Source organism: Sciurus vulgaris (genome assembly GCF_902686455.1).
Source record: "Sciurus vulgaris genome assembly, chromosome: 4".
Taxonomy (NCBI): Eukaryota; Metazoa; Chordata; class Mammalia; order Rodentia; family Sciuridae; genus Sciurus; species Sciurus vulgaris.
Window position 1 is genome coordinate 72,557,053 of NC_136464.1, and position 27,002 is coordinate 72,584,054.

The following is a 27,002-nucleotide window of genomic DNA, read 5'->3' on the forward strand; positions in this document are numbered from 1 at the left end:
CCTTTTTAGGGAAGCCTGAATCCTTATCTCTTTTAATCTGCATTCCTGGTCTCATTACTTTTGTCTCTAGTTAAGCATAGCAACTTGATAACTTAAACATTTCAGAATTATAAGGAGAGTTTCAAAACTTATCAATATTTGTATTTGGATATGTTGCAGAAGCCCAGTGAGCAAGGCTAGGATTTGTAAGTCTCAAGAATACCCTAAATAAATCTAAAACTGACAAGCCCTTTATTCACAGTTTTTGAGTGCCTATGTGTTGCATGTGTTATCCAATGCTATAGATACAAAAGAAAATAAAACTTAACCCTACCCTTAAGGAAGTTATATTCAAAGCAACTAAAAGAGAAGTAACAAGAGCATGTGATAAATTCTGAAAGAATGAGCAAATTATTTTATCAAGAAAAATAGTTTAGAAACTTTATAAGCTATACCTCAGAAGGTCAAAATACATATATAGGTAGAGGAAATATGCAAGTATAACTGAAAAGAAAAAGGAAGAATAGGACTATATTAAAATCAGGGAAGTTAGGAATTTTTCTTCCACAAGGCAATACTAAAAGGGGTTAAACATAAGCCAAAAATGATATGATATTTATAAAACCTTCAGTTGGCAAAAGTCTTACATTCTATCACATAGAGAACTCTTATGAAACACAGATAAAAGGATATATAACTCAATAAAAAGTAGGCAAACACATGAATCAACACTTCACAAATGTCCACTATCATGAAACAGTTTTTCAAGTTAATTTGTGATCAAGAACATTCAAATTTAAACCACTGAGGTAAAAATTCACACCTACCAGAATTGCTAACATTTTAATAGAAAAAAATTATAAACTGTGGTAAAGGTTTGAAGTAATTTAAATTCTCCCACACTGTACTAATATTTTAACCAATGGAACAACTTTAGAAGACTGGCAGCAACCCCACTATCAAAGTACATGCACATTCTCCAACTTTATTCTTACGTTTGACACAAACACACAAATATGGGTCAGAGAGTCACTAATGTTTATAGTAGCATTATTCATAACAGTGTACAGTAGAAATAATCCAAAATCTATCATTTGTTTTAAAACATAATGAAAAGAAGTTTGGAATATTCATTGAACAGACTGCGGTGATTAAAACAAGTGTATTGTACTTAAAGATGTGCACATATCTCAGATGCAAGCACATTTTATGAGAAATAAGAATTAAAAAGTCTCATTATAAAAGAAGATATACTCTGTTCTTCAATTATTTAAAATTCGAAATAAGTATTACTTCTATGATATGAGAAGTCAGATCATCTCTAGGATGGAAGGAAGGGTAGTGATTCGTAGAGAATATTAAAAAGTGGGCTACTGATACACTGGCAATATTCTATTTCTTAATCTCAGTAGTGATTATTTGAATGAAAAATAAATGTGAAAACAGACTGGAAACTAATAATTTATTAAGATATCACATGTACTTTAATAAAAAATGTTTATTTATATTCTTGTGAATATGTCTCTGAGTACATTTCTCTACAATTATGTAGAACAACTCCAGAGTACAGTCTTTAAGTCTAAGCTACAAGCACTTCAAAACCTCTTAACAAATACCATTTTTTCCTCCAGATTTTAACCCACTTTTTTTTCTGTTATAAATTTTTGGGCCTATTTTTTTCCCAAGTCTTTAACTGTTCTAATTACTAGCTTTGTTTTTATTCATTGATGATTTGTTTGATATGAAAATACTGGTGTCTTTTAATAAACCGTTCCCTTCTCTTATTTCCACTTATGTTACTGTCTAATCCATTTGTGTTTTTCTATTACATTTATTTTTGATCCACAAAGATTTATTTAACATAGAGTATGGAGTTAATATCAAATATAATTTTGTCATAAAGTTGTTAACCAATACTTAATCAGTCTTTATAACAAAACATCTGTATTTCTCCCTCTGGCTTGCACATTCATGTTTATCACATATATATTCAGTGGGAACATAAACCGATAAAATCACTTGGGAAAATAATGTGCACATAACTGCTTCACTGATCTAAAAACATGCTTCTCCCACCAATTCATGCTGCATCTAATAATTCTAAGACTTTTTTTTTTCCAAAATCAAATCAATAGAAAGGACTGCTTTGTTATAAATTTTTTGTACATTGAGAATATATATTATGCTATATAATATAAAATAATATATTGCAATGTATCATATATAATATAATCCAAATTATATATTACATATTATATATTATAATTCATTAATTATATATTGTATGTTACATATAAGTATGTAACATATATTTATATTGCCTTCCTAGTAAGTTAGAAAACCTGAATTAGAGAGACTGAGGGAGAAGTTCTGAATTGTAATTGTGATTTGATGATGAACTGAAGTCATCATGATGACCCGTGAATATACACAGTGGGCATATCATTCCTGTAATCAAAATACTCATGCAAGTGTGATGAAACTAAAATTATAAACAAAGTTCTCCCAAGATTGTCTCTTCAGCATCATAATAAAGCCATTCTACCCACTCAATTTCATCCTCACTTCTGACTTACAATGTCCTGATGAAGATTTCCATTAAACAATGTGTAATGAAGAGAAGGCAAGCAACAATATTTCAGTTAGGTTTTAGGCAGTGTGAGGAATAGAACAGGAGAAGCTGTTAAAGAAATGGTTAAGAATACAAGAAAGGGTTATAAGGAATATTTCTATGATCTATATACCCTCTTTATAATGTCTGTCAAATAAATACAAGCCTTTTAATTTGAGATTTTTTGAAACTGATATTTGTAGCTGAATCCACTGTCTCTGATTGCAGTATTTCTTTGAGTCTTTGTTGCTTGGATAATGTAAAACAAGTCCATAGGCTTGAAGTTTTTCTTGTAGGTTTTCATTATTTATTTTAGGAAGTAACAAGGGGGTTCTCCTCCAGCCAGGGATTTTCTTACCCTTCTGGGAGTCATTTGGAGATACACAGATATAGGAGAAACCTACCCAAGTACTCAAATTTAAGAAGCAGAGAGAGAGATTCAAATAAGCAGTTTGAAAATGTGGCTAGTAGCAGCAAAATTGTTCAAATATTCAGTTGAAAGGATATCCAAATAAATATTTTGAAAATACATTCAGTCATAGTATAGTCATAATATATATCTTAAAAATTTGTGTGCACAATGGAATAAAAAGTATAATATTGAAGGGTCATGAAGTTAGCTCATGGAAATAATAAGACAAAGGTGGTTTGTCAACTTATTGAGTTTTTCCTTTAATATGTAAAATTCAAATGATTAGACAGGAGCTAGTGGTATTTTCATGAATCATAGTTATATAAGTATTCTACCTGTGCTTTTTGCCATCCTCTTATTGGGAAGATAAATAGCAAAACTGTTTAGAAGACTTTAATATGAGCCAGACATCATTTTTATGTAGTGTATAAACTTCAAAGTTATACATAAAGTTCTTCTTGTGTATCTCCTATAACATAAGAAGTTCAAAGTACTCACATTGGACAATACCACCTACCCTAATTATTTACCCTTTCTGAAATATCCACAATTAGGAGAACACTTTGAAATTTCTGTTAACTTTTTCCACCAATCTGATATTTCTGCCACTGAAAAAGGCAGAATCTCTTTACATGGATGGAGTCCTTGTAAAGAGAAGATCAGAGAATGTAACTATGGATGGTTTCAACAGTGAAAAACAAATCTGCTCTCCTACAAAATTCCAATGTACAACTATCCAATGGAATAGAATTCAGGAGAGAGGACTTCTCAAGGACAAATGAGGCTATTAAGAAAGCAGTTTTGATTCAGAGGCAAAGTGTGAAGAAGCCTTCCAGGGTTTGGATGGCCTTTTATGCATCTTCTAGAAATCAACCAGATTATGAAAATTTGTTGAAATCTGTGAGGCACTAGTATGAGGGTTATAAAATGAAATATATGTTTTGTCAACAAGTCAACAAGTGTTTGGTAAAATAGTAATCATAGGAATTATATCATTATAGAGGAACATTTCTCTCCATAAATAATAATAAAGTACATGAATTTTTAACTTCTTTAACATGTACTTCCTCTATAATATAGACAGTAAAATCAGAAGCTAAGAGGAGGACAGAAGAATAAACAATAGTAATTACTTTCTATTTGGAAAGAATCTATTCTTCAGAGGAAACAAATCCCTGAAACAATTACCTTTTCACAAGAGCTCTGAAAACTGGCAGTAGTATCTACAGTACTCTCTTCTTGGTAGTGGGTACTCAGAAACCTGTTCAAGAGTGGTGATCTCTTACCACATTGGATAATTCATTAGAATATAAATTGACACAAATGCATTAAATCAACTATTGGCCAAATTCTCTGATTTCATGACTTGCATTTGCAGGCAAGAAGAATTCTGTTCACTTCACAGGACAGAATTTAGAAGATGAAAGGGAAGTAAGTATAGTACTTCTAAGACAGTCAATGTACCATCATCCATTACTGTATTCTTGCACAATGATATAGATCGATATTCTAAGCTTAGCGTCCTAGAAATTCGGCCTCAAAGTGACTTGAAGAAAAAGAGCTTTTTTTTTTTTCTGTTTCTTGCGTAGATTTTATTGCTTATTTATTCATTTTATTGTAAACAAATGGGATACATGTTGTATCTCTGTTTGTACATGGAGTAAGGCATACCATTTGTGTAATCATAAATTTATATAGGGTAATGCTGTTTGATTCATTCTATTATTTTTTCCCTTCCCCCCACCCCTCCAACCCCTCTTTTCCCTCTATACAGTCCTTCCTGCCTCCATTCTTGCCACCCTCCTTAAACCTAACCCTAAACCTAACCCTAACCCTAACACTAACCCCTTCCCACACCCGATTATGTGTCATCATCCGCTTATCAGCGAGATCATTCGTCCTTTGGTTTTTGGAGATTGGCTTAAATCACTTAGCATGAAATTCTCCATTTCATCCATTTGTCTGCAAATGCTATAATTTTATCATTCTTCATGGCAGAGTAATATTCCATTGTATATATATATATATATATATATATATATATATATATATATATATGCCAGAGTTTCTTTATCCATTTATCAATTGAAGGACATCTAGGTTGGTTCCACAATCTGGCTACTGTGAATTGAGCAGCTATGAACATTGATGTGGCTGTATCTCTGTAGTATGCTGATTTTAAGTCCTTTGGGTATAGGCCAAGGAGTGGGATAGCTGGGTCAAATGATGGTTTCATTCCAAGCTTTCTGAGGAATCTCCATACTGCTTTCCAGAGTGGCTCCACTAATTTGCAAACCTATAAGCAATGTATGAGTGTAACTTTTTTCCCAAATCCCCTCCAACACCTATTGTTGCTTGTTGTGTTCTTGATAATCGCCATTCTAATTGGGGTGAGATGGAATCTTAGGGTAGTTTTGATTTGCATTTCTCTTATTACTAGAGGTGTGGAACATCTTTTCAAATATCTGTTGATTGCTTGTGAATCTTCTTCAGTGAAGTGTCTGTTCATTTCCTTAGCCAGTTTGTTGATTGGATTATTTGTATTTTTGGTGTACGGTTTTTTGAGTTCTTTATATATTCTGGAGATTAGTGTTCTATGTGAAGTATGAGTGGCAAAGATTTTCTCCCACTCTGTAGGCTCTCTCTTCACATTACTGATAGTTTCCTTTGCTGAGAGAAAGCTATTTAGTTTGAATCTATCCCAGTTGTTGATTCTTGCTTTTATTTCTTGTGCTATGGGAGTCCTGTTAAGGAAGTCTGATCCTAAGCCGACATGTTGAAGATTTGGACCTACTTTTTCTTCTATAAGATGCAGGGTCTCTGGTCTGATTCCAAGGTCCTTGATCCATTTTGAGTTGAGTTTTGTGCAGGGTGAGAGATAGGGGTTTAATTTTGTTCTGTTGCATATGGATTTCCAGTTTTCCCAGCACCATTTGTTGAAGAGGCTATCTTTTCTCCATTGCATACTTTTGGCCCCTTTGTCTAGTATGAGAAAATTGTATTTATTTGGGTTTGTGTCCATGTCCTCTATTCTGTACCATTGATCTACCTGTCTATTTTAGTACCAATACCATGCCATTTTTGTTACTATTGCTTTATAGTAGAGTTGAAGATCTGGTATTGCAATACCCCCTGCTTCGCTCTTTCTGCTAAGGATTGCTTTAGCTCTTCTGGGTTTCTTATTCTTCCAGATGAATTTCATAATTGCTTGCTCTATTTCTGTAAGGTACATCATTGGGATTTTAATTGGAATTGCATTGAATCTGTATTGCACTTTGGTCGTATGGCCATTTTGACAATATTAATTCTGCCTATTCAAGAACATGGGAGATCTTTCCGTCTTCTAAGGTTTTCTTTAATTTCTTTCTTTAGTGTTGTGTAGTTCTCATTGTAGAGGTCTTTCACCTCTTTTCTGAGATTGATTCCCAATATTTTATTTTTTTCGAGGCTATTGTGAATGGGGTAGTTTTCCTATTTTCTCTTTCTGAAGATTCATCACTTATGTATAAAAATGCATTGGATTTATGAACATTGATCTTGTAACCTGCTACTTTACTGAATTCACTTATGAGTTCTAAGAGTTTTCTGGTGGAATTTCCAGGTTCCTCTAAATATATAATCATGTCATCAGTGAGCAGGGATAGTTTGAGTTCTTCTTTTCCAATTCGTATCCCTTTAATTACTTTGGTTTGTCTAATTGCTCTGTCTAGAGTCTCAAGGACTATGTTGAATAGAAGTGGTGAAAGAGGGCATCCCTGCCTTGTTCCAGTTTTTAGGGGTAATGCTTTCAGTTTTCACCATTTAGAGTGATATTGGCCATGGGCTTAGCGTAGATGGCCTTTACAGTGTTAAGGAATGTTCCCACTACCCCAATTTTTTCTAGTGTTTTGAGCATGAAGGGATGCTGTATTTTATCGAATGCTTTTTCTGCATCTATTGAAATAATCATGTGATTCTTCACTTTAAGTCTATTGATATGGTGAATGACATTTATTGATTTCTGGATGTTGAACCAACCTTGTATCCCTGGGATAAAACCCACTTGATCATGGTGCACTATCTTTTTAATATATTTTTGTATATGATTTGCTAAAATTTTGTTGAGAATTTTTGCGTTGATGTTTATTAAGGATATTGGTCTGAAATTTTCTTTCCTTGATGTGTCTCTGTCTGGTTTAGGTATCAGGGTGATATTGGCTTCATAGAATGAGTTTGGGAGGGTTCCCTCCTCTTCTATTTTATGGAATACTTTGAGAAGTATTGGAATGAGCTCTTCTTTAAAGGTTTTGTGGAACTCGGCTGAGAACTCATCTGGTCCTGGACTTTTCTTTGTTGGTAGGCTTTTGATGACCTCTTCTATTTCATGCCTTGAAATTGATTTATTTAAGTTGTGTATGTCCTCCTCGTTCAGTTTAGGTAATTCATATGTTTCTAGAAACTTGTTGAAGTCTTCGAGGTTTTCTGTTTTGTTGGAGCATAGATTTTCAAAATAGCTTCTAATTATGTTTTGTATTTCAGACTTGTCTGTTGTGATATTTCTGTGTTCATTCCAAATTTTAATAATTTGGGTTTTCTCCCTCTTTCTCTTTGTTAGTGTGGCCTAGGGCTTATCAATTTTGTTTATTTTTTCACAGAAACAACTATTTATTTTGTTAATTTTTCTTATTGTTTCTTTTGTTTCAATTTTGTTGATTTCGGCTCTGATTTTAACTATTTCCTGTCTTCTACTACTTTTGGTGTTGGTCTGCTCGTCTTTTTCTAGGGCTTTGAGCTAAGTCGTTTTTTTGTTCGTTTTTACTTCTTTTGTTGAATTCGCCCCATGAAATAAATCTTCCTCTCAGTACTGCTTTCATAGTGTCCCAGAGATGTTGATATGATGTGTCTTGGTTCTCATTTACTTCTAAGCATTTTTTTTATTTCCCTCCTGATGTCTTCTGTTACCCATTCATCATATAAAAGCATATTATTTAATCTCCATGTATTGGAGAATTTTCTGTTTTTTATTCTGCCGTTTATTTCTAATTTCAATCCATTATGATCTGATAGAATACAAGGTAGTATCTCTGTCTTCTTGTATTTGCTAACAGTAGCTTTGTGGTATAAAATATGGTCTATTTTAGAGAAGGATCCATGTGCTGCTGAGAAGAAAGTGTATTTGTTCTTTGTTGGATGGTATATTCTATATATGTCGGTTATGTCTAAATAGTTGATTGTGTTATTGAGATCTATGGTTTTTTTATTCAATTTTTGTTTGGGGTCCGCTGCTGGGTCCAGGGCTTGGGGTTGGCTTGTGTGGAAAAGCTCTCACTGGTCGGCCTGCTCCAAGAAGCTGGCTATAATTCGAGCCTGCTACTGGAGGGAGCAGGGCTGCTTGGGGAAGTCTCTCACTACCCTGCCCTGCTTTGAGAAGCTGCCCCTGTCCGGGCCTGCCACCAGGGCAGAGCTTCTCCTGGTGGGAGAGACTCACCCCATGGCTCTATGTTAGTCCGAGTCTCTCAATGCCTCCCCTTTTTGAATCCTGCGTTCTGGAGTGACAGGAGATGCAGTCACTCTCTAGTCCACCATCTTGGATCCCCTCGTAAAAGAGCTTTTTATTATAAAGATACTATCATTTCAGGAAATTGAAGACATTTCTGAATATCCTCTTTTCACTTGATTTTACAAGTTTTTCACTCTATTTTTTTTTTTTCTCAATTCTTTTAGGAGTCAGGGTTTACATTGTTTTTCTTAAAAGTACCTAAGCTGAGCAATTTGCTCATTTATTGGCAACTCTTCAACTTCCTAACATATGTATCAAGATATAATTCATCCTGTATCATGCAAGTTTTGATATCTTTGGATACCACTGTAAATTGTATTTCATTTTACGTGGGGTAAAGTGTGTTAATTTAATGCTTGCATACAAATCAAATCAAAATGGTGCTTCTCTTCCCTTAAATTTATATTTAAAATTTTGACTAATATTTGATCTATGTACATATTTTTGATTTGAAACATTTAAATATTTTATAATTCAGGACAATCATTATTCAATAAATTATTTTTAAAAAGTGTTTCTTCTAATCATTTTTTGTATGTTCTTAAGCATATAGTTTTATTGATTCCTAATTGTATTTTGTACAGAAAATGTAGCTTCTGTGAAATATATTAAGTTTTATGTTGGTTAACTTCTTTTATGATCTAGTATCTGGGTAATTTTACTAAATGTGTATATGAGTACAAGAGTATGCCCCAAGTTATATACAAGTTCCTTGACCTCTGCTCTCTCCAAAAGTCACTTATAAAATCTAAGGAATTGCTTTTCACTGGTTTTTCTTGCTTATAATTATAACTTTAGCTTGCCTGGTTTCATTTACCATAAAGATTTTTACAGAAGACATAAGTCAAAACATACTGCCCATTATCTGTGTTGTTTCTTCTAATGAATACATAAATAACTTTCTAACTCTGACTTAAATGATATCTATCTTTATGAAAATTGCATTTAATTTTAACAGCATCATCTTAATACACAATCTTCACTATTTCTTAATGCATATATTAATAATTAAAAAAATTGTCAAGATTCAACAATCACCATTTATTTGGGAGGTAATCTTGAGAAGGCATTTTTTTCCACCTTTAAACCTAGATTTTTTGACAAACTCTTCAATGGTAACAGAGGGAAAAACGTTATTTTAGGATAAGTTGTTAGTTTCTATAGGTTAAGGTAAACTATAAATCTTATTAAGTTATTTTAAAACATTTCTTCCAAATTTCCAAAAATTTATATAAACATTTACCTAGAAAGTTTATTATCACTACTGTAATTTATTAATTTATTTATAAAATTAAAAATATTGTAGCCTACAGTAATGACATAATCAAACAGTACTAAATAACTTTAGGTAAAATATCTTCCTCCCATCTATTCTCACTTCCAGACTCAGTATCCTAATATATTCACATTATGCTACTTGCAATTTTTATGATTGTTAACATAATTAGACATGTTATAATTTTTTCTTTGTCTTTGTCACTTCTCACCATATGACATTTATTAACAGGAAACAATATAGATGAGGAATTTAATTAGCACTTTTCCCACCTTCCCTCTTGACTTTGTTTGCTGTTATTTTTGGTTTTCCTATTGTTTATATAACTATAAGTAAGACAATTAAAACTGCATTGCTCATTTCAACAACTGTAGATATTATTTGAAGAGGATTTTAATTTACATGACTAATTACCCAAACTAAAACTCCTCATGGATTAGTAACTTGGCACTTCTACAGAAATAAGGAGAGTGAAGGTGGTCAGATGGGACACTTCAATCTTGCAATTTTTTCACATCTAACATTCTACAGAAAAGCTCAGATTTTACTTTTTAAAATTATAAATAGGAAACTTAGGTTTTTCAAATAGTCAGAAACTATTCAGGAAACCTGGGTATATTTCTCTGACCATAGGAAGCATAATAGGACTACAGAAAATACTCAGAATTTAAATACTTTCTCAGGGTCTGAGTAGTGCCACACTTTTGGAAAAGATGTCATATATTTAATTAACTGAACAAGGAATAAAGGAGTTTTAACTATATATTGACTTGACTGATAAATGCACATTTCTTTAAGAAAGAATTAGGAACAGCTGGTTCATCCTGAACTCTTATGTTCACACACATATATTTGGATGAGCCTTAGACTTTTTTAGTTTATGAATAAATACAGGTATTATATATAAAGTGAACAAACCATTGGGATGTTGGGATGTTGTGTGTGTGTGTGTGTGTGTGTGTGTGTAACATGCATAAAAGAAAAGGGAGATGAAAGAGAAAGACAGAGCGTGAGGGAAATGAAATGGGAATAAGTTTAGCAAGTGTTTTGTGTGTGTGAAAGAAACTACAATTATTTGAATATAAAGGAGTTATTTTTATATTACTATGATATTTTCATGTTTCTGAATTCACAGTTAAAGAAGAAAGTAGAATATTAGTTATGTTGCTCCAACCATTGTTTTCAGAAAAATATGGATAGCATTTAGAGAGCCTGTTATTGAATTTAAAAATCCCTAAGAATTATTGATCAATAATTATCCTAAATTATTATCATCTTCATAAAATAAATATTGCACATGATAGTTTAATATCAGTATTCTTTCAGCATATCATCAATATGCATTTGTACTGAGAATTGAAACTATTGCTTTTGCATAGAGAATATGACATATTTCAATGTTCTGTCATTTTAGAAGAAATAATATGAAAGAACATTGAAGCATTTCCACAGAATGTGAAGTTGTCAGATACTCAGAGAGATTTCATTTCCCTTTAGATTTGCCAGTTACATATTTGGGCGAAGGGTTGCAAAAATTCAAAGTAGTATTTCCTAATGTATGTTCCAAAAATATTAGTTCAGAAGATGTTAATGATTTTTCTAGAAATTGTGCAAACAATGCCATTTCTTTAGGGAGTCATTACACAAATGAGCATACTTAAGTCTCTGAAAAGACCCAGAATGCTTTAAATCAATGTTTCAACACTTTATTTATTATCATGATTCCCAAACTGATCTGTACACTGTTTTCCATCTATTCAACATACATATTATTGTTCTTTCATTCTTCATTTTTTCTAGCATACAGATAATTCATATAGGAGTTAGTAAATCATGTGCCATTTACTTCCTTTTTAAAATAAAGTTTTTTTGAAACATATTTATGCCCACTTGTGGCTGTTGTACTGTGATGGAGGAGTTGAGTGATTACAATATAAACCTATGTCTGACAAAGTTTATACATATTTCTTATCTGGTCCTTCTCCATCAGAAAAAACATTTTCAAGTGTTGATAGCTCAATGAAATACCACTGGGCATCAAATTAGGAAACAATAACTTAAAAATATGTATTATAATTTTTTGCAGATCATTATAAAATATAAGTACAAAATGTACAACTAGTTTTAAAATAATCTGAAATTTGAATGATGTGGCTTTGATACCTATTGCATTAATGCATCTTTTTGAAGTTTATCATATTAATTTAACATATTAAAAATGTAAAGGAATATTTAGGATAGAGAATATAAACATTTCAAATTTTTCCTAAAGCAGAGAGAAAAACTTTGTATCAGAAACATTTTATAGCCTTCATTTTTAAAAATAAGTCCTCTAGGAAGTTTAAAATGTATTACTATCTTCTTTCCTCACTTTCCTGATATGCAATTCTATACAGATTATTATGACTTTTCATTTGTAATTTGCAGGTACCTTGTTCTCTCTTCAGTTTCAAAATTAACTAGTGTAGGGTCTAAAATTACAAATATTGAAATTTGAATTTATTGGATCAGATGCTGTGTAGCTGTCTAAACTAAAATATCTCACTGTCAATCATTTATGAAGTATTAGAATGCAATTGAAATAAATTCTGGATTTTTTTCCAGGAAGAACTGAACCCCATTGTTGTTACTCCACCGATCCAAGCCATTGATCAGGACCGGAACATTCAACCACCATCAGACAGGCCCGGCATCCTCTATTCCATCCTTGTTGGTTTGTATCTGCTAATGTTTTATATTATCAGTTATCACTCTAGAATCATGTTAAAATTCTCTCAAATCAATGAAAACCCTTTTACCAACAAAGTTTTTCTTAGAATTGATTGTTGCATATATATATATATAAAACTTTAGATGTCATAATATAAAGATTTTTCTCCTTCATACTGAGTTTCAGCAAAAATGTATGGAACAATTGAAAATACTTTTACAAACAGTGAAGCCAGTCATTAATCTACATATTGGTAGTTTTCTCGAAAGCATCTCATTGTGTGTGTGGATACTACACATAATTCTGATATGACTGAATTAAATAATGACAATTTTGGAGACATATGGGAGAAGAAAAAAGATCATGAGTAGCCTGAGGGTTCATAATACATGATATGCTTCACAATTTTTCCCGGAAATATTCCACAAAAGGTGTTCTAATTCATAACTATGTGTGTGTGTGTGTGTATATATATATATATATTTGCTAATATATAGATATATATTTGTGTAAATATATATATTTGCTAATTTTGCAAAAAGGGAAATGATGATCATTTGGTTATGTTATTCTTAAACTGATTTTGAGAAACTATGGATGTCACTGATTTACATAGTTTATAGGTTTTAGAGGGACATGCATCTCTTATAGCTCAGGAAGTATGTCTTTAAGAAAAATAGCTAAATCTTAGTAACAATCAAAATTGAGGCATTTTTCACTTACCTGTGTCTCATCTTTACAATGTAGCTCAGCAACAGTGTTGAAAAATTGCAATCTTAATTCCCAGAGTAGTTTGGCAGACTTTGCAAGAGACAGAATAAAGGCAAAGCACTTTAAAAGTCTCTTTCACCAAAAATCATTATTATCTAAATTTTCTGTTGATTCCCTGGAGGATTGTTTCAGATCACCCACAGCAAAATGCTTTCTCCAGAGGGGCATTTACCAAAAATAAAAAAAAAAATTAAAAAAAAAAATTTTTTTGCAGAAAAATGTTTTACCTTTGTGGCTGCCTAAGATAATAGATCCTAGTTAAGAGAAACAACAGACCTAACAAACAGCTTTGAAGAAGAAGGTAGAGAATGGGTGTCCATAGGGGATTTTAAAAAGATTCAACATATTTCTGGGAATTCAGAAGAATAATAGTAAGAATCATACTTAGAAAACTCTTGGAAAGGCCCTAAGCTCTATTATCTCTGGCCAACCCTGAGACTACAAAAGTAGTATGTAAAGGTTAAAATGGGGTTTCATATGGTAAACTTGAGGACAAAAGATGTGATCCAATATGCACAAAGAGCTCTGGAGCAAGAATTAGGAAATGTAATTGTTCTGTTTGTTTAAAAAATATTATTTTTTGCAATAAAAATAATAATTATTGTATCAATAAACTAAGTACCAATCTCAATAGTCACATGTGAATTCAGACTTTAGAATGTTAGTTTGAAACTATCAGAATATAAATAAGCACTACAGTAAACTTACATTTTAACAAACTCTGTGGAGTAATAATCTGATTTCTAGAGTTGTCACAGAATACTGTTTGAAATTTCCAATTATAAACAAAATTATAAGACCAGAAAAACATAATACAGTGGCCAATACACAGAAAAAATGATCAACGGAATATATTCTTGATGAAGTCCAGACATTGGATTCATTAGACAAAGATTTCAATTTCCTATTTTAAACACAAGAAAGAACTAAATAAAACCATGTGCAAATAATCAAATAAAAGTATGAGAACAAGGCCTTGTCAAACAGGGAATGTCAACAAAGAAATACAAATTATCAAAAGGAGCTAAATAAAAATAAAAAATATTTCAGAAATAAATATTTCACTAGAGATGCTGAATAGCAAATTAAAGCAGTAAGAAGGAACACCCAGAAAATGTGATGAGAGATCAACTGACATTATCAAATGTAAGGAGCAGAGAGAAAAAAGAATGAAGAAAAATGAAAGTAAACTCAGAAGTCTGTGGAACACCATGTGTTACAAGGAATATGGAAAATAAGAATTCTGGAAAAAGCAGAGAGAAAGAATGTACAGATAAATAATGACTCAAAACTTCATGGATTGGGGATAATATTGATCTACACGTCCTAGGAGCTCGATAAACTTAAATTAGGATACACTCAAAGGGTTTTGTAACCAGATACCTAGATATATCCTAATGAACAAAAAGCATTTTTAAATTTTATTTATGAATTGAAGGCAGGACCTTGTATATGCTAGGCAAATTCTCTGCCACTGAGCTGCACCCCCAAGCCCAAAAGCAATCCTGGAAATAATAAAAAAACAGCAACTTTTCATAGACAATTCATCCTCAATAAGATCAGTCTGGGTTTTCTCTTTGGAAACCATGGATGCCAGACTGTAGTACATTCAAAGTGCTGAAAGAAAAAAATAGTGTCAGCTAATAATTCTATACAGGGCAATTTAATTATTCAAAAATTATTTTCATCAAGATGTTTTATAAACCTTCATTAACTTTAAGTATTTTTGGTATTAATTATCATGATCGTGGTCTGGTATACAGAATAATAATATTGGAAAAATCAGGAGAAGGATACAGGTTTCAATGGTTATATCAAATTGAAGAAAGGAAGAAAATATTCAAAGATCCTTAATTTTTTCTGTTGTGTCTTTCAGATATCAAAATTACTAGAGAGAACCCAGATTTTTCTTAGTTTGTTTTAACTTTACTTATTGAGTGTGTGTTTGTGTGTGTGTTTGTGGTTTCCCCTGGTTGTAAACAACATACATGAACTCCTTCTCTGAATGCTGGTCATTCAGATGCTACATAACCTTGCACATAGTTCCTGAGTTGCATTTCCCTCAGGCCTTTTCATATTCTAGAATGTTAACTAGAGGAGTAGAATAGCAAGAAATTAGAGATGATGTTGGCCATATGAACTTGCATGTAACAATAAATGAATACAAAAAGAAATGTGATTTTAAGGCTTAGAGAAAAATATGATTAAAAGTGTCAATATAGTTTTAGTTATCTGAAAAGAGTAGCATGTTAATTGAATATCAAAGAAATGGAATATTAGTACAAACATCTCCAAGATTAAGTAAGCCAAGGGTTATGTGGAGAAAACACAGAAAATTTTAGATAAATTAAGTTTTGCCTCATTTTTCCAAATGAGATAAATTAAGTGAATATGAAGAGACCTTGTGTTACATCTGCACTTTTGTTCTTGGAACATAATTTTATATGCTAATACCCTGGCTTCTGCAAGGTACTCAGCATTCAGGAGCCACTAACATGTTTTCATATATCATATGGAGATGTTACATATTATAATTTTTTTTTCAGCAAAGGGATTCATGAGTGTAATCATTAGTAACATTTGATTGAAACTAATTATAATTTCCTACATATGAACATATTTAAAATTTAGAAAATAATCATACATTTCTATATGTCCCCACAGCAACTGGTAGATAGGATTCTTATATTTGTTTGTATCACATTACTAGTTAAATATTATATATGAAGACTGACATTCTTAGAGGAGAAAGAAAGAACATTCAACACAGTATTGTTTAAGTGTCCTTCTGCAATATGTTTCATGCCCATGTTCCCATATTTCAAACATTAAAATCTGTACTCTCTTGGATGTGATTTTGTTGATTAAATAGGCAAGTGAACTTGATTTTGTCTTGACAGTAAAGTCAAATTTTGAAAGAACTTCAGTTTCTACCAGAATCCAAGGCAATGTTTAACATATAGCAGAAGCATGAATTTCTACAAGAGGGATTAAAGTACTTTACTCCAGGGGCTTGCTATTACAGTGGTTCAGATACCATACCTATCTGCTGATTTTTTTGCTCTAAGTGAAAATTATTGAAACAGGAACAAGTAATTACTATTTCAGGTCATTAACCTCCACTTTATCTTTTAGTCAACTGTGTCTAGAGGGACAGAAGTACTATGCCCGTAAAGAATGGGTATATGAGTCTCTTAGAAAATAATCTGTTAATATATGAGTTGTTTAAAAAATAATTTGGAACACAAAGAAAATTCAATAAAGGAAAAGTTAATCTTTGCAACCAATGATGTAGAACAACTGGGTAACCATATGTAACCCAACAAACCTTAACCCATACCTCAAACTATATATAAAAAGTAACTTGAATGACTTCCTATCCCAAAATGTAAGAGTTAAACAATAAAACTTCAAAGCACAATATTGATAAGAATAGAAGTGATCGTAGGACTGGCAACAATTTCTTAAATATTGCAAATGTAAACAAATAAAAGAAAAATGAAAAATTTGACATCATCAAAGTAAAAATTTATTTTTTCTTCAAAAGACATAGATGACTGATTGAAAAGACAACTGACAGAAAAAAAAACCTATATTAGATAACCATGAACCTAATGAAGGAATTCTACTGGGAATAGGTAAAGAAATAATTTAATCAGAATTAGATAATTCAATTACAAATTACACAAAAGATTTAACAAACTATCATAGAAAATAACAAACCACAAATAAAAATGTAAAAAGTTAAATCTCTTTTGCTTTTAAGAAAGGCTAAATGAGGCCAAAGTGAATATCACTATACAACTACTGGAATGGCTACCACTTAAAAGTCTGACCATTTCAAATATTGATGAAGATGTGGAGATAGTAGAACTCTATTGTACTACTGATGGGAAAGTAAAATATTTGAACACAAAGAGTTCAAAGAACATCTATCTATGTACTGTGGTTGTGTGGTGGATATATATATATATATATATATATATATGTATATATATTTATATACATATTTATATTTATATATAATATTTGTATATATTATATATATGATATTTATATATATTATATATATAATAGATATATAATATTTATATATAATATTTATATATATTATATATATATGTATATATATATTTATAGAACTGTACCACCTAGAAAAGTCAATAAAATTATTTAAACACACACTTATCATATGACTTAGCCATTCCACTCCTAGATATTTACCCAAGACAAATAAAGTTATATACCCATTCAGAGATTTCTACAAGTGTATTCATAGTTAAATAATTTATAACTGGACACAATGTTCAAATCCTCATCAATATACAAATAGATAAATTTTGTAGATCTATATGATAGAATAATACTAAGATACAAAAATGAACTATTGATATGCAAAACAACAGGGATCACAAAATCCATGTAAAGGATGCCAGACCTTACCTCTCAAAAAAATAGTAAATACTTACTAATTATTCAATTTGTATATATTTCTAGAAATATAAATTCATCTATACTGGCAGAAAATGATCTGTAGTTGCATGAGGGTAGGGCATATGGATATGGAGAAGAGAGATAACAGGAGAAACCTTGGGCAAAGATAAATAGGTACCTTATCTTAATTGTGGTGGTAGTTCTTGACCAGCACAAGATTATACTTTTTAAATATTGAAGTTTATTATATAACAATTACATCTCAAACTCACAGAAAACATATAATGTCCCAAATTATAAACTCTTCACTAAGAGCATAGATTGATATTTTCATCCATTGAGCTCTGAGTGGAAATATTAAATTTTCTTTTATGGCAATACAGATTTTGAAACCCATTCATTCTGTTGACTGTAATAGAGTTACAATCCTAAAATTTGCTATCTTATTTATCATTTTGAGGTTGGGAGATGCAGTTCTCAATTTTGCACCTAAATTTGTGCTATCACAGTCAAGTCTAAGGAACGACTTGAGGTGACCATAAAAATTTGTACACAAACTATAAGTGCTCGTAGTTCTCATTTTTAAAGTATGATATTCTAAAGGAGTATAGAAACTTAAATTGCATTAACCCTTAATCTTTGTCCAAGGATACATGTTTTTTCTTTTAATTTTATGTACTTTGGGGGTGAGTACTAGGGATTGAATTCAGGGGCACTTGACCACTGAGCCACATCCTCATCCCTATTTTGTATTTCATTTAGAGACAGAGTCTCAATGAGTTGCTTAGCACCTCGCTTTTGCTGAGGTTGGCTTTGAACTGGAGATCCTCCTGTCTCAGCCTCCCAAGCCTCTGGGATTACATGTGTGCAGTACCACCCCTGGTATTTATACTTCTGCTAAGTTAATATTCTATAATGATGTCTTAAAATTAACCTTATATACACACACAGGACCAGTGTCAAATTCATTGGATTCAGACTCTATGGTATAACAAGGAAACAGTTTAGACTCCAGAATAGATATCTTAAATTTGAATCCTGGCTCAGTCATTTACTAGCTGTGACAATTCAGGACATTTTGCCTAAACTAAGTGTTAGTTTTTTCATAGATCAAATATTATCTTCTCTATAGGGCTGTTTTGACTCTTAAATGAGGTAGGACATTTATAAATAAAGAGACTACAATGTTTTCTCTACAGTAACTCCAGAGTTACTGCTAATAAGTGTTACTCACTGGGAGCTAAACACATTTTTCCCAGAGCAACTGCTGTTAAATTCAGTTAGGTGAGTGCTTTGGGCTCATATTCCTCTATGCCCTGCTGCATTTTGCTCTGATAAGAGCTGTGTTAAGACACAGCCAAAGTCAATGCTAAATTATATTGCCTTAAGAAAACTCTCATTAGGAATATGTTTTAAAAAAAGAGAACATATTAAAAGAAAATCACCGTTTATACCTCTGTTTCAGGAAATATGATCACTTGGTGAAATTTTTGTTTTTATCTATATTCTTATTCACCTCTCCCCTCCAATCATTTTGAAAAAAATCTCAGATATAACATTTCCACCCACAAATATTTGCTATATATGTCTATAAAATAAAGCCACTTAAAACAGTGTTGCAGTATCATATTACATGTAAAATATTGAACAACCTTTCTCTAATATCATATAAAATCCACTCAGTTGTTATTGTCATTGTCTCACAACGTTATATTTTTAATAGTTTCTTTTTTTGTTTTGAACAGGATTTGGCAGGGAATTTGTATACTGTTCACACCTTGTGATTGGATTTATCTTATGTCACTTTAAAATCTATGTTGGCTCTCTTTCCAATAATTTTTTCCTTGTAATGTATTTGTTAGAAAAATCAAGTTATTTTATGGAATTTTTAACAGTCTGCATTGTGCTCTCCTTGATATACATTGGCATATTGCTCCATCCCTTATATTTCCTGTAAACCACTAAAGGTTTCTTTTTTATATTTTTTATTTTTGTCTCTCAAAACTATTCCATAGATGGTGTGCAAGTCTTTTTGGTTTGACATTACAAAGCAGCACAGACTACATACCCTAAACAATGTGAAATTTTCTGTTTTGGAGGCTTAGAAGCTCAATGTCAAGGTGTCACCATGATTGGTTTCTGGTGAAGGTTATCCTTCTGACTTACAAATGTCCACTTTCTTGCCATGTCATCAGTTGGCCTTTTCTTCTTTGTACCCTTACAGAGTCAGACGGTGTGTGTGAGCGAGCTTCTGTACACACTCATGTGTCTTTCTGTCTTGCCCTTCTCATAAGCCAGTGGATTTAGGACCCACTTGTATGACCTCATTTAACCTGAATCACCTCATTGAAAGGCTCCATCTTTACATACAGTTACACTGGGAGTAAGGTTTCAGCATGTAAATTTGGAGGGTAAAAATTCCTATCCCCAAAAAATGATATTGAAGTAATTTTCCTATCATCAGTCAAGAAATATCTAGTCCTATCATCTAGTCAAGAAATACCTGCAGCAACAGATAATGTTCAATGATGTAATCCATCAATTTATGAGGATCTGTGAAAGCTTCATATGATTTTTATCATTTCTTTCATTATTAGCTGGAATAATTTCATAAAGAACAAGTTCACCAATTATTAGTTTCTGAAGACAGTCAATGATTTGTTTGCAAAAGCAGAAAATGAATATGTTTTCTAAGTGTCATCCATAGATGATCAATAAGGTGTTCTTTTCAACATTATGAATTTACAAATTTAAATATTTGTTACAAATCATTGTGAATATTATCCTTATTGATGATCAATTTGTCCCATCCTTAGCCAGAGAAGACACTTACCTATTGACTCTTGAAAAATTTTGACACAAGCCCAGTATTCTTTGATATCTCTCTTGCTACCTGGTGCAAGAAGGTGTTTCTCATTGATTTTGATTTGCTGCCCTAGACATGGAATCAATGATCTTTTGCAAAATCCTTAATTACTTTTGGTGGTAAATAGTATTTCAAAACCACAAAGCACTAGGGCAGTTCATTATTTCTAACTTGGCTATTGTTTTTAGTTTTCTGTTTTGGATTTCATGCTATGGAATATGTATTAGATTTCTTAAGAATTAAAATGTGAATTAAACTTACTGCCAATTCAGTATATAAACTGTAGGCATTTTTATTTAATTCCTTTAATCACATTTTTAGATCTGCTAACACTTGTTTTCAATACTGAGAATGATAGAATTAAAATTCTTCATAATTACTCATTTAGTTTATTATAAAATAACTCTCGTAATCATCAGCATAAGAATATCAACACTACCATCAACAATATGATTAATGTAGACAGTAATTTTGTTTTTGTAATTTCCCATTTTCTTAGGCTATTTTACACTGATGATGTGACAGCAAGTTACTGTCTTTTAAAGTTATTTAGGATAGTGCTTTTCTGTTTGTGCTATGCCACCAACTGAATACACAGATTGATGTTTTAGTTTAATTTTTAAAATTTTGAGATGTTTTTAAATTTAATTTTCTATAATAATATGTAACATTTACATGGCTCCAAATTTTTAAAAAATGGTTAATATAGTTAATGAAGTCTAGTTTCAATATCCATCCTTTATTCTTTCCTTCTTTCCCTCCCATATGTGAACAGTTTATAGTTTTATGATTTATCTTTGAATTTTAAATTTACTACATATTTCTGTGTGTTCCCCTTTATAAAAATTACCATAATACAAACCCTTTTTTCTCAAATTCCTTTTTCCCTTAACATACCCAGAGATACAGTAGGAGGTAAATATATTCACTATTCATTTTTACATTTGAATTCTCATTCATTAAAAGGTGTATTACCATTGATTCATCCATAGCACTACTGATGTAGGTTCAGATGATGTTTTAGTCAGCTGTTTCACTGATGTGACTATAAGGATCTGACTGGCACAATTATAGAGGAGGAAAAGTTTATTTGAGGGCTCATGGTTTCAGAGGCCTTAGTCCACAGAAGGATGGCTCCATTCCTCAGGGCTCCAGGTGAGGCTGAACAACATGACGGAGTGTGGTAGAGGAAAGCAGCTCACAGCGTGGTGATCGGGAAGGAGAAAGAGAGACTCCACTCTCCAGATACAAAACATATACCCCCAAAGTCACACCCCACTCTCCTCCAGCCATACGCTACCACTTCACTTAATTCCACCAGGGATTAATTCACGGATTGGGTTAAGATTCTTAAAACTCAATCATTTCTCCTCTGAACCTTCCTGCATTGTCATGTGAGCTTTTGGGGGACACCTCAGATTCAAACCATAACAGATGGGTATATTTTTTTTTTTGGTCTGTTTGTTCATGAAGTAGAGGCATACCATTTGTGTAATCATACATTTACATAGGGTAATGATGTTTGATTTATTCTGTTATTTTTCCTTCCCCCACCGCTCCCAACCCTCTTTTCCCTCTATAAAGTCCTTCCTTTCTCCAAATTTGCCTCCCTCCCACCCCCCATTATGTATCATCATCCACTTATCAGCAAGATCATTTGTCCTTTTTTTTTTGAGATTGGCTTATCTCAGCATGATATTGTCCAATTTCATTCATTTGCCTGCAAATGTCATAATTTTATTCTTTTTTATGGCCGAGTAGTATTCCATTGTGGGTGTATATACATATACATATACATATACATATACATATATGTATACATACATATGTATATACACCCACAGTTTCTTTATCTATTCATCAATTGAAGGGCATCTATGTTGGTTCCACAATTTGGCTATTGTGAATTAAGCAGCTATGAACATTGATGTGGCTGCATCTCTGTAGTATGCTGATTTTAAGTTCTTTGGCTATAGGCCAAGGAGTAGAATAGCTGGGTCAAATCGTGGTTACATTTCCAGCTTTCTAAGGAAACTGCTTTCCAGAGTGGCTGCACCAATTTGCAACCCCACCAGCAATGTATGAGTGTACCTTTTTCCCCACATCCTCTCCAATACCTATTGTTGCTTGTGTTCTTGATAATTGCCATTCTAATTATGGTGAGATGGAATCTTAGGATAGTTTTGATTGCATTTCTCTTATTACTAGAGATGTTGAACATTTTATCATATACCTGTTGATTGCTTGAAAATCTTCTTCTGTGAAGCATCTTTTCATTTCCTTAGCCCATTTGTTGATTGGGTTATTTGTATTCTTGGTGTAGAGTTTTTTGAGTTCTTTATATATTCTGGAGATTAGCACTCTATCTGAAGTATGAGTGGCAAAGATTTTCTCCTACTCCGTAGGCTCTCTCTTCACATTGCTAATAGTTTCCTTTGCTGAGAGAAAGCTTTTTAGTTTTTTTTACTAAAATGCAAAATGTCAGAGAAGTATGATGTGTGAGGTAGAAAATAAACATTGAGCTGGGGACGCATGACTTAGTGGTAGAGCATTGGTCATGAGTGAGGCCCTGGGTTCTATCTCCAGCACTGCCAAATTAAACAAATAAATACATAGAAGAAAGAAAGCAAACAATATGATTTTTATTGATTATTCCAAGTTCTCCTTCGTAGGTTTGGTAACACTTATAATAATGCCACAGTTGTCTAAAACTACTTGTTGTCTTGCAGGCTCACCAGTAGAGTATGATATTCAACTAAGACTATTGCTAACCTCACAAGTGTGAAATGGAATATTAGTGTAGTTTTTATTTGTATTTTTATTTTTAATCACAGAGAAGAGCATCTTTGTATATGGCCAAGAGTCATTCGTTCTCTCCTTCTGTGAATTTTTTTGTGCATACTTAAATGTCATTTTTTTTTATTGTAAACAAATGGGATACATGTTGTTTCTCTATTTGTACATGGAGTCAAGGCATAACATTTGTGTAATCATCAATTTACATAGGGTAATGTTGTTTGATTCATTCTGTTATTTTTTCCCTTCCCCCCCACCACTCCCACCCCTCTTTTCCCTCTATGCAGCCCTTCCTTCCTCCATTCTTACCACCCTCCTTAACCCAAACCCTAAACCTAAACCTAACCCTAAAGCTAACCCCTCCCACCCTCCATTATATGTCCTCACCCTCTTATCAGCGAAACGATTCGTCCTTTAGTTTTTTGAGATTGCCTTATCTCACTTAGCATGATATCCTTCAATTTCATCCATTTGCCTGCAAATGCCATAATTTTATCATTCTTTATGGCGGAGTAATATTCCATTGTATATATATGCCACAGTCTTTATAGATTCTGGAGATTACTGCTCTATCTGAAGTATGAGTGGCAAAGATTTTCTCCCACTCTGTAGGCTCTCTCTTCACATTACTGATAGTTTCCTTTGCTGAGAGAAAGCTATTTAGTTTGAATCTATCCCAGTTGTTGATTCTTGCTTTTATTTCTTGTGCTATGGGAGTCCTGTTAAGGAAGTCTGATCCTAAGCCGACATGTTGAAGATTTGGACCTACTTTTTCTTCTATAAGATGCAGGGTCTCTGGTCTGATTCCAAGGTCCTTGATCCATTTTGAGTTGAGTTTTGTGCAGGGTGAGAGATAGGGGTTTAATTTTGTTCTGTTGCATATGGATTTCCAGTTTTCCCAGCACCATTTGTTGAAGAGGCTATCTTTTCTCCATTGCATACTTTTGGCCCCTTTGTCTAGTATGAGAAAATTGTATTTATTTGGGTTTGTGTCCATGTCCTCTATTCTGTACCATTGATCTACCTGTCTATTTTGGTACCAATACCATGCCATTTTTGTTACTATTGCTTTGTAGTAGAGTTGAAGATCTGGTATTGCAATACCCCCTGCTTCGCTCTTTCTGCTAAGGATTGCTTTAGCTATTCTGGGTTTCTTATTCTTCCAGATGAATTACATAATTGCTTGCTCTATTTCTGTAAGGTACATCATTGGGATTTTAATTGGAACTGCATTGAATCTGTATAGACTTTAGGTAGTATGGCCATTTTGACAATATTAATTCTGCCTATTCAAGAACATGGGAGATCTTTCCGTCTTCTAAGGTTTTCTTTAATTTCTTTCTTTAGTGTTATAGTTCTCATTGTAGAGGTCTTTCACCTCTTTTCTGAGATTGATTCCCAATATTTTATTTTTTTCCATGATATTGTGAATGGAGTAGTTTTCCTAATTTCTGTTTCTGAAGATTCATCACTTATGTATAAAAATCATTGGATTTATGAGCATTGATCTTGGTACCTGTTACTTTACTGAATTCACTTATGAATTCTAAAAGTTTTCTGGTGGAATTCCCGGGTTACTCTAAGTATATAATCATGTCATCAGTGAACAGGGATAGTTTGAGTTCTTCTTTTCCAATTCGTATCCCTTTAATTTATTTGGTCTGTCTAATTGCTCTGGCTAGAGTTTCAAGGACGACGTTGAATAGAAGTGGTGAAAAGGGCATCCCTGCCTTGTTCCAGTTTTTAGGGTGAATGCTTTCAGTTTTTCACCATTTAGAATGATATTGGCCATGGACTTAACGTAGATGGCCTTTATAATGTTAAGGAATGTTCCCACTATCCCTATTTTTTCTAGTGTTTTGAGCATGAAGGGATGCTGTATTTTATCGAATGCTTTTTCTGCATCTTGAAATAATCATGTGATTCTTCACTTTTAGTCTGTTGATATGATGAATGACATTCATTAATTTCTGGATGTTGAACCAACCTTGCATCCCTGGGATAAAACCCACTTGATTGTGGTGCACTATCATTTTAATATACTTTTGTATGCGATTTGCTAAAATTTTGTTGAGAATTTTTGCGTCGATGTTCATTAAGGATATTGGTCTGAAATTTTCTTTCCTTGATGTGTCTCTGTCTGGTTTAGGTATCAGGGTGATATTGGCTTCATAGAATGAGTTTGGGAGGGTTCCCTCCTCTTCTATTTCATGAAATACTTTGAGAAGTCTTGGAATGAGCTCTTCTTTAAAAGTTTTGTAGAACTCGGCTGAGAACTCATCTGGTCCTGGACTTTTCTTTGTTGGTAGGCTTTTGATGACCTCTTCTATTTCATGGCTTGAAATTGATTTATTTAAGTTGTGTATGTCCTCCTCGTTCAGGTTAGGTAATTCGTATGTCTCTAGAAACTTGTTGATGTCTTTGAGGTTTTCTGTTTTGTTGGAGTATAGATTTTCAAAATAGCTTCTAATTATGTTTTGTATTTCACTCGTGTCTGTTGTGATATTCCTTGTTCATTACGAATTTTAGTAATTTTAGTTTTCTCCCTCATTCTCTTTGTTAAGTGTGGCTAAGGGCTTACCAATTTTGTTTATTTTTTCACAGAAACAACTATTTATTTTGTTAATTTTTCTTATTGTTTCTTTTGTTTCAATTTCGTTGATTTCGGCTCTGATTTTAACTATTTCCTGTCTTCTACTACTTTTGGTGTTGGTGTGCTGTTCTTTTTCTAGGGCTTTGAGCTGTAGTGTTAAGTCATTTTTTTTATTTCTACTTCTTTTGTTCAATGCGCCCCATGAAATAAATCTTCCTCTAAGTACTGCTTTCATAGTGTCCTAGAGATGTTGATATGATGTGTCTTTGTTCTCATTTACTTCTAAGAATTTTTTTATTTCCCTCCTGATGTCTTCTGTTATCCATTCATCATATAATAGCGTATTATTTAATCTCCAGGTATTAGAGAATTTTCTGTTTTTTATTTTGCCGTTTATTTCTAATTTCAATCCATTATGATCTGATAGATACAAGGTAGTATCTCTATCTTCTTGTATTTGCTGACAGTAGCTTTGTGGCATAAAATATGGTCTATTTTAGAGAAGGATCCATGTGCCGCTGAGAAGAAAGTGTATTGTTCTTTGTTGAATGGTATATTCTATATATGTCGGTTGTGTCTAAATAGTTGATTGTGTTATTGAGATCTATGGTTTCTTTATTCAATATTTGTTTGGAGGATCTATCCAGTGGTGAGAGAGACGTGTTAAAATCGCCTAGTATCATTGTGTTGTGATCTATTTGATTTCTGGAATTGAGAAGGATTTGTTTGAGGTACATGGATGAGCCCATGTTCGGGGCATAGATATTTATGATTGTTATGTCTTGCTGATTTATGCTTCCCATAAGCAGTATGTAATGTCCTTCTTTATCCCTTCTGACTAGTTTTGGCTTCAAGTCCACCTTATCTAAAATGAGGACGCGTACTCCAGGTTTTTTCTGTGTCCGTGTGCGTGGTATGTTTTTTCCCATCCTTTCACCTTTAGTCTATGGGTATCTCTTTCTATGAGATGAATCTGTTCAAGGCAGCATATTGTTGGAGTTTTCTTTTTAATCCA

The 27,002-nt window shown here is 32.6% G+C and overlaps 1 protein-coding gene across 1 annotated transcript in view; it reads left to right on the forward strand.

Moving 5' to 3' along the window:
- Positions 1-27,002, forward strand: part of PCDH15 (protocadherin related 15) — a gene marked incomplete at its 3' end in the record, with an annotated part of 922,351 nt that overhangs the window by 518,680 nt on the left and 376,669 nt on the right. Inside the window, exon 9 of the mRNA XM_079136109.1 lies at positions 12,422-12,530. Coding sequence (XP_078992235.1) covers positions 12,422-12,530 — 109 coding nt within the window. The remainder of the gene's footprint in view (positions 1-12,421; positions 12,531-27,002) is intronic.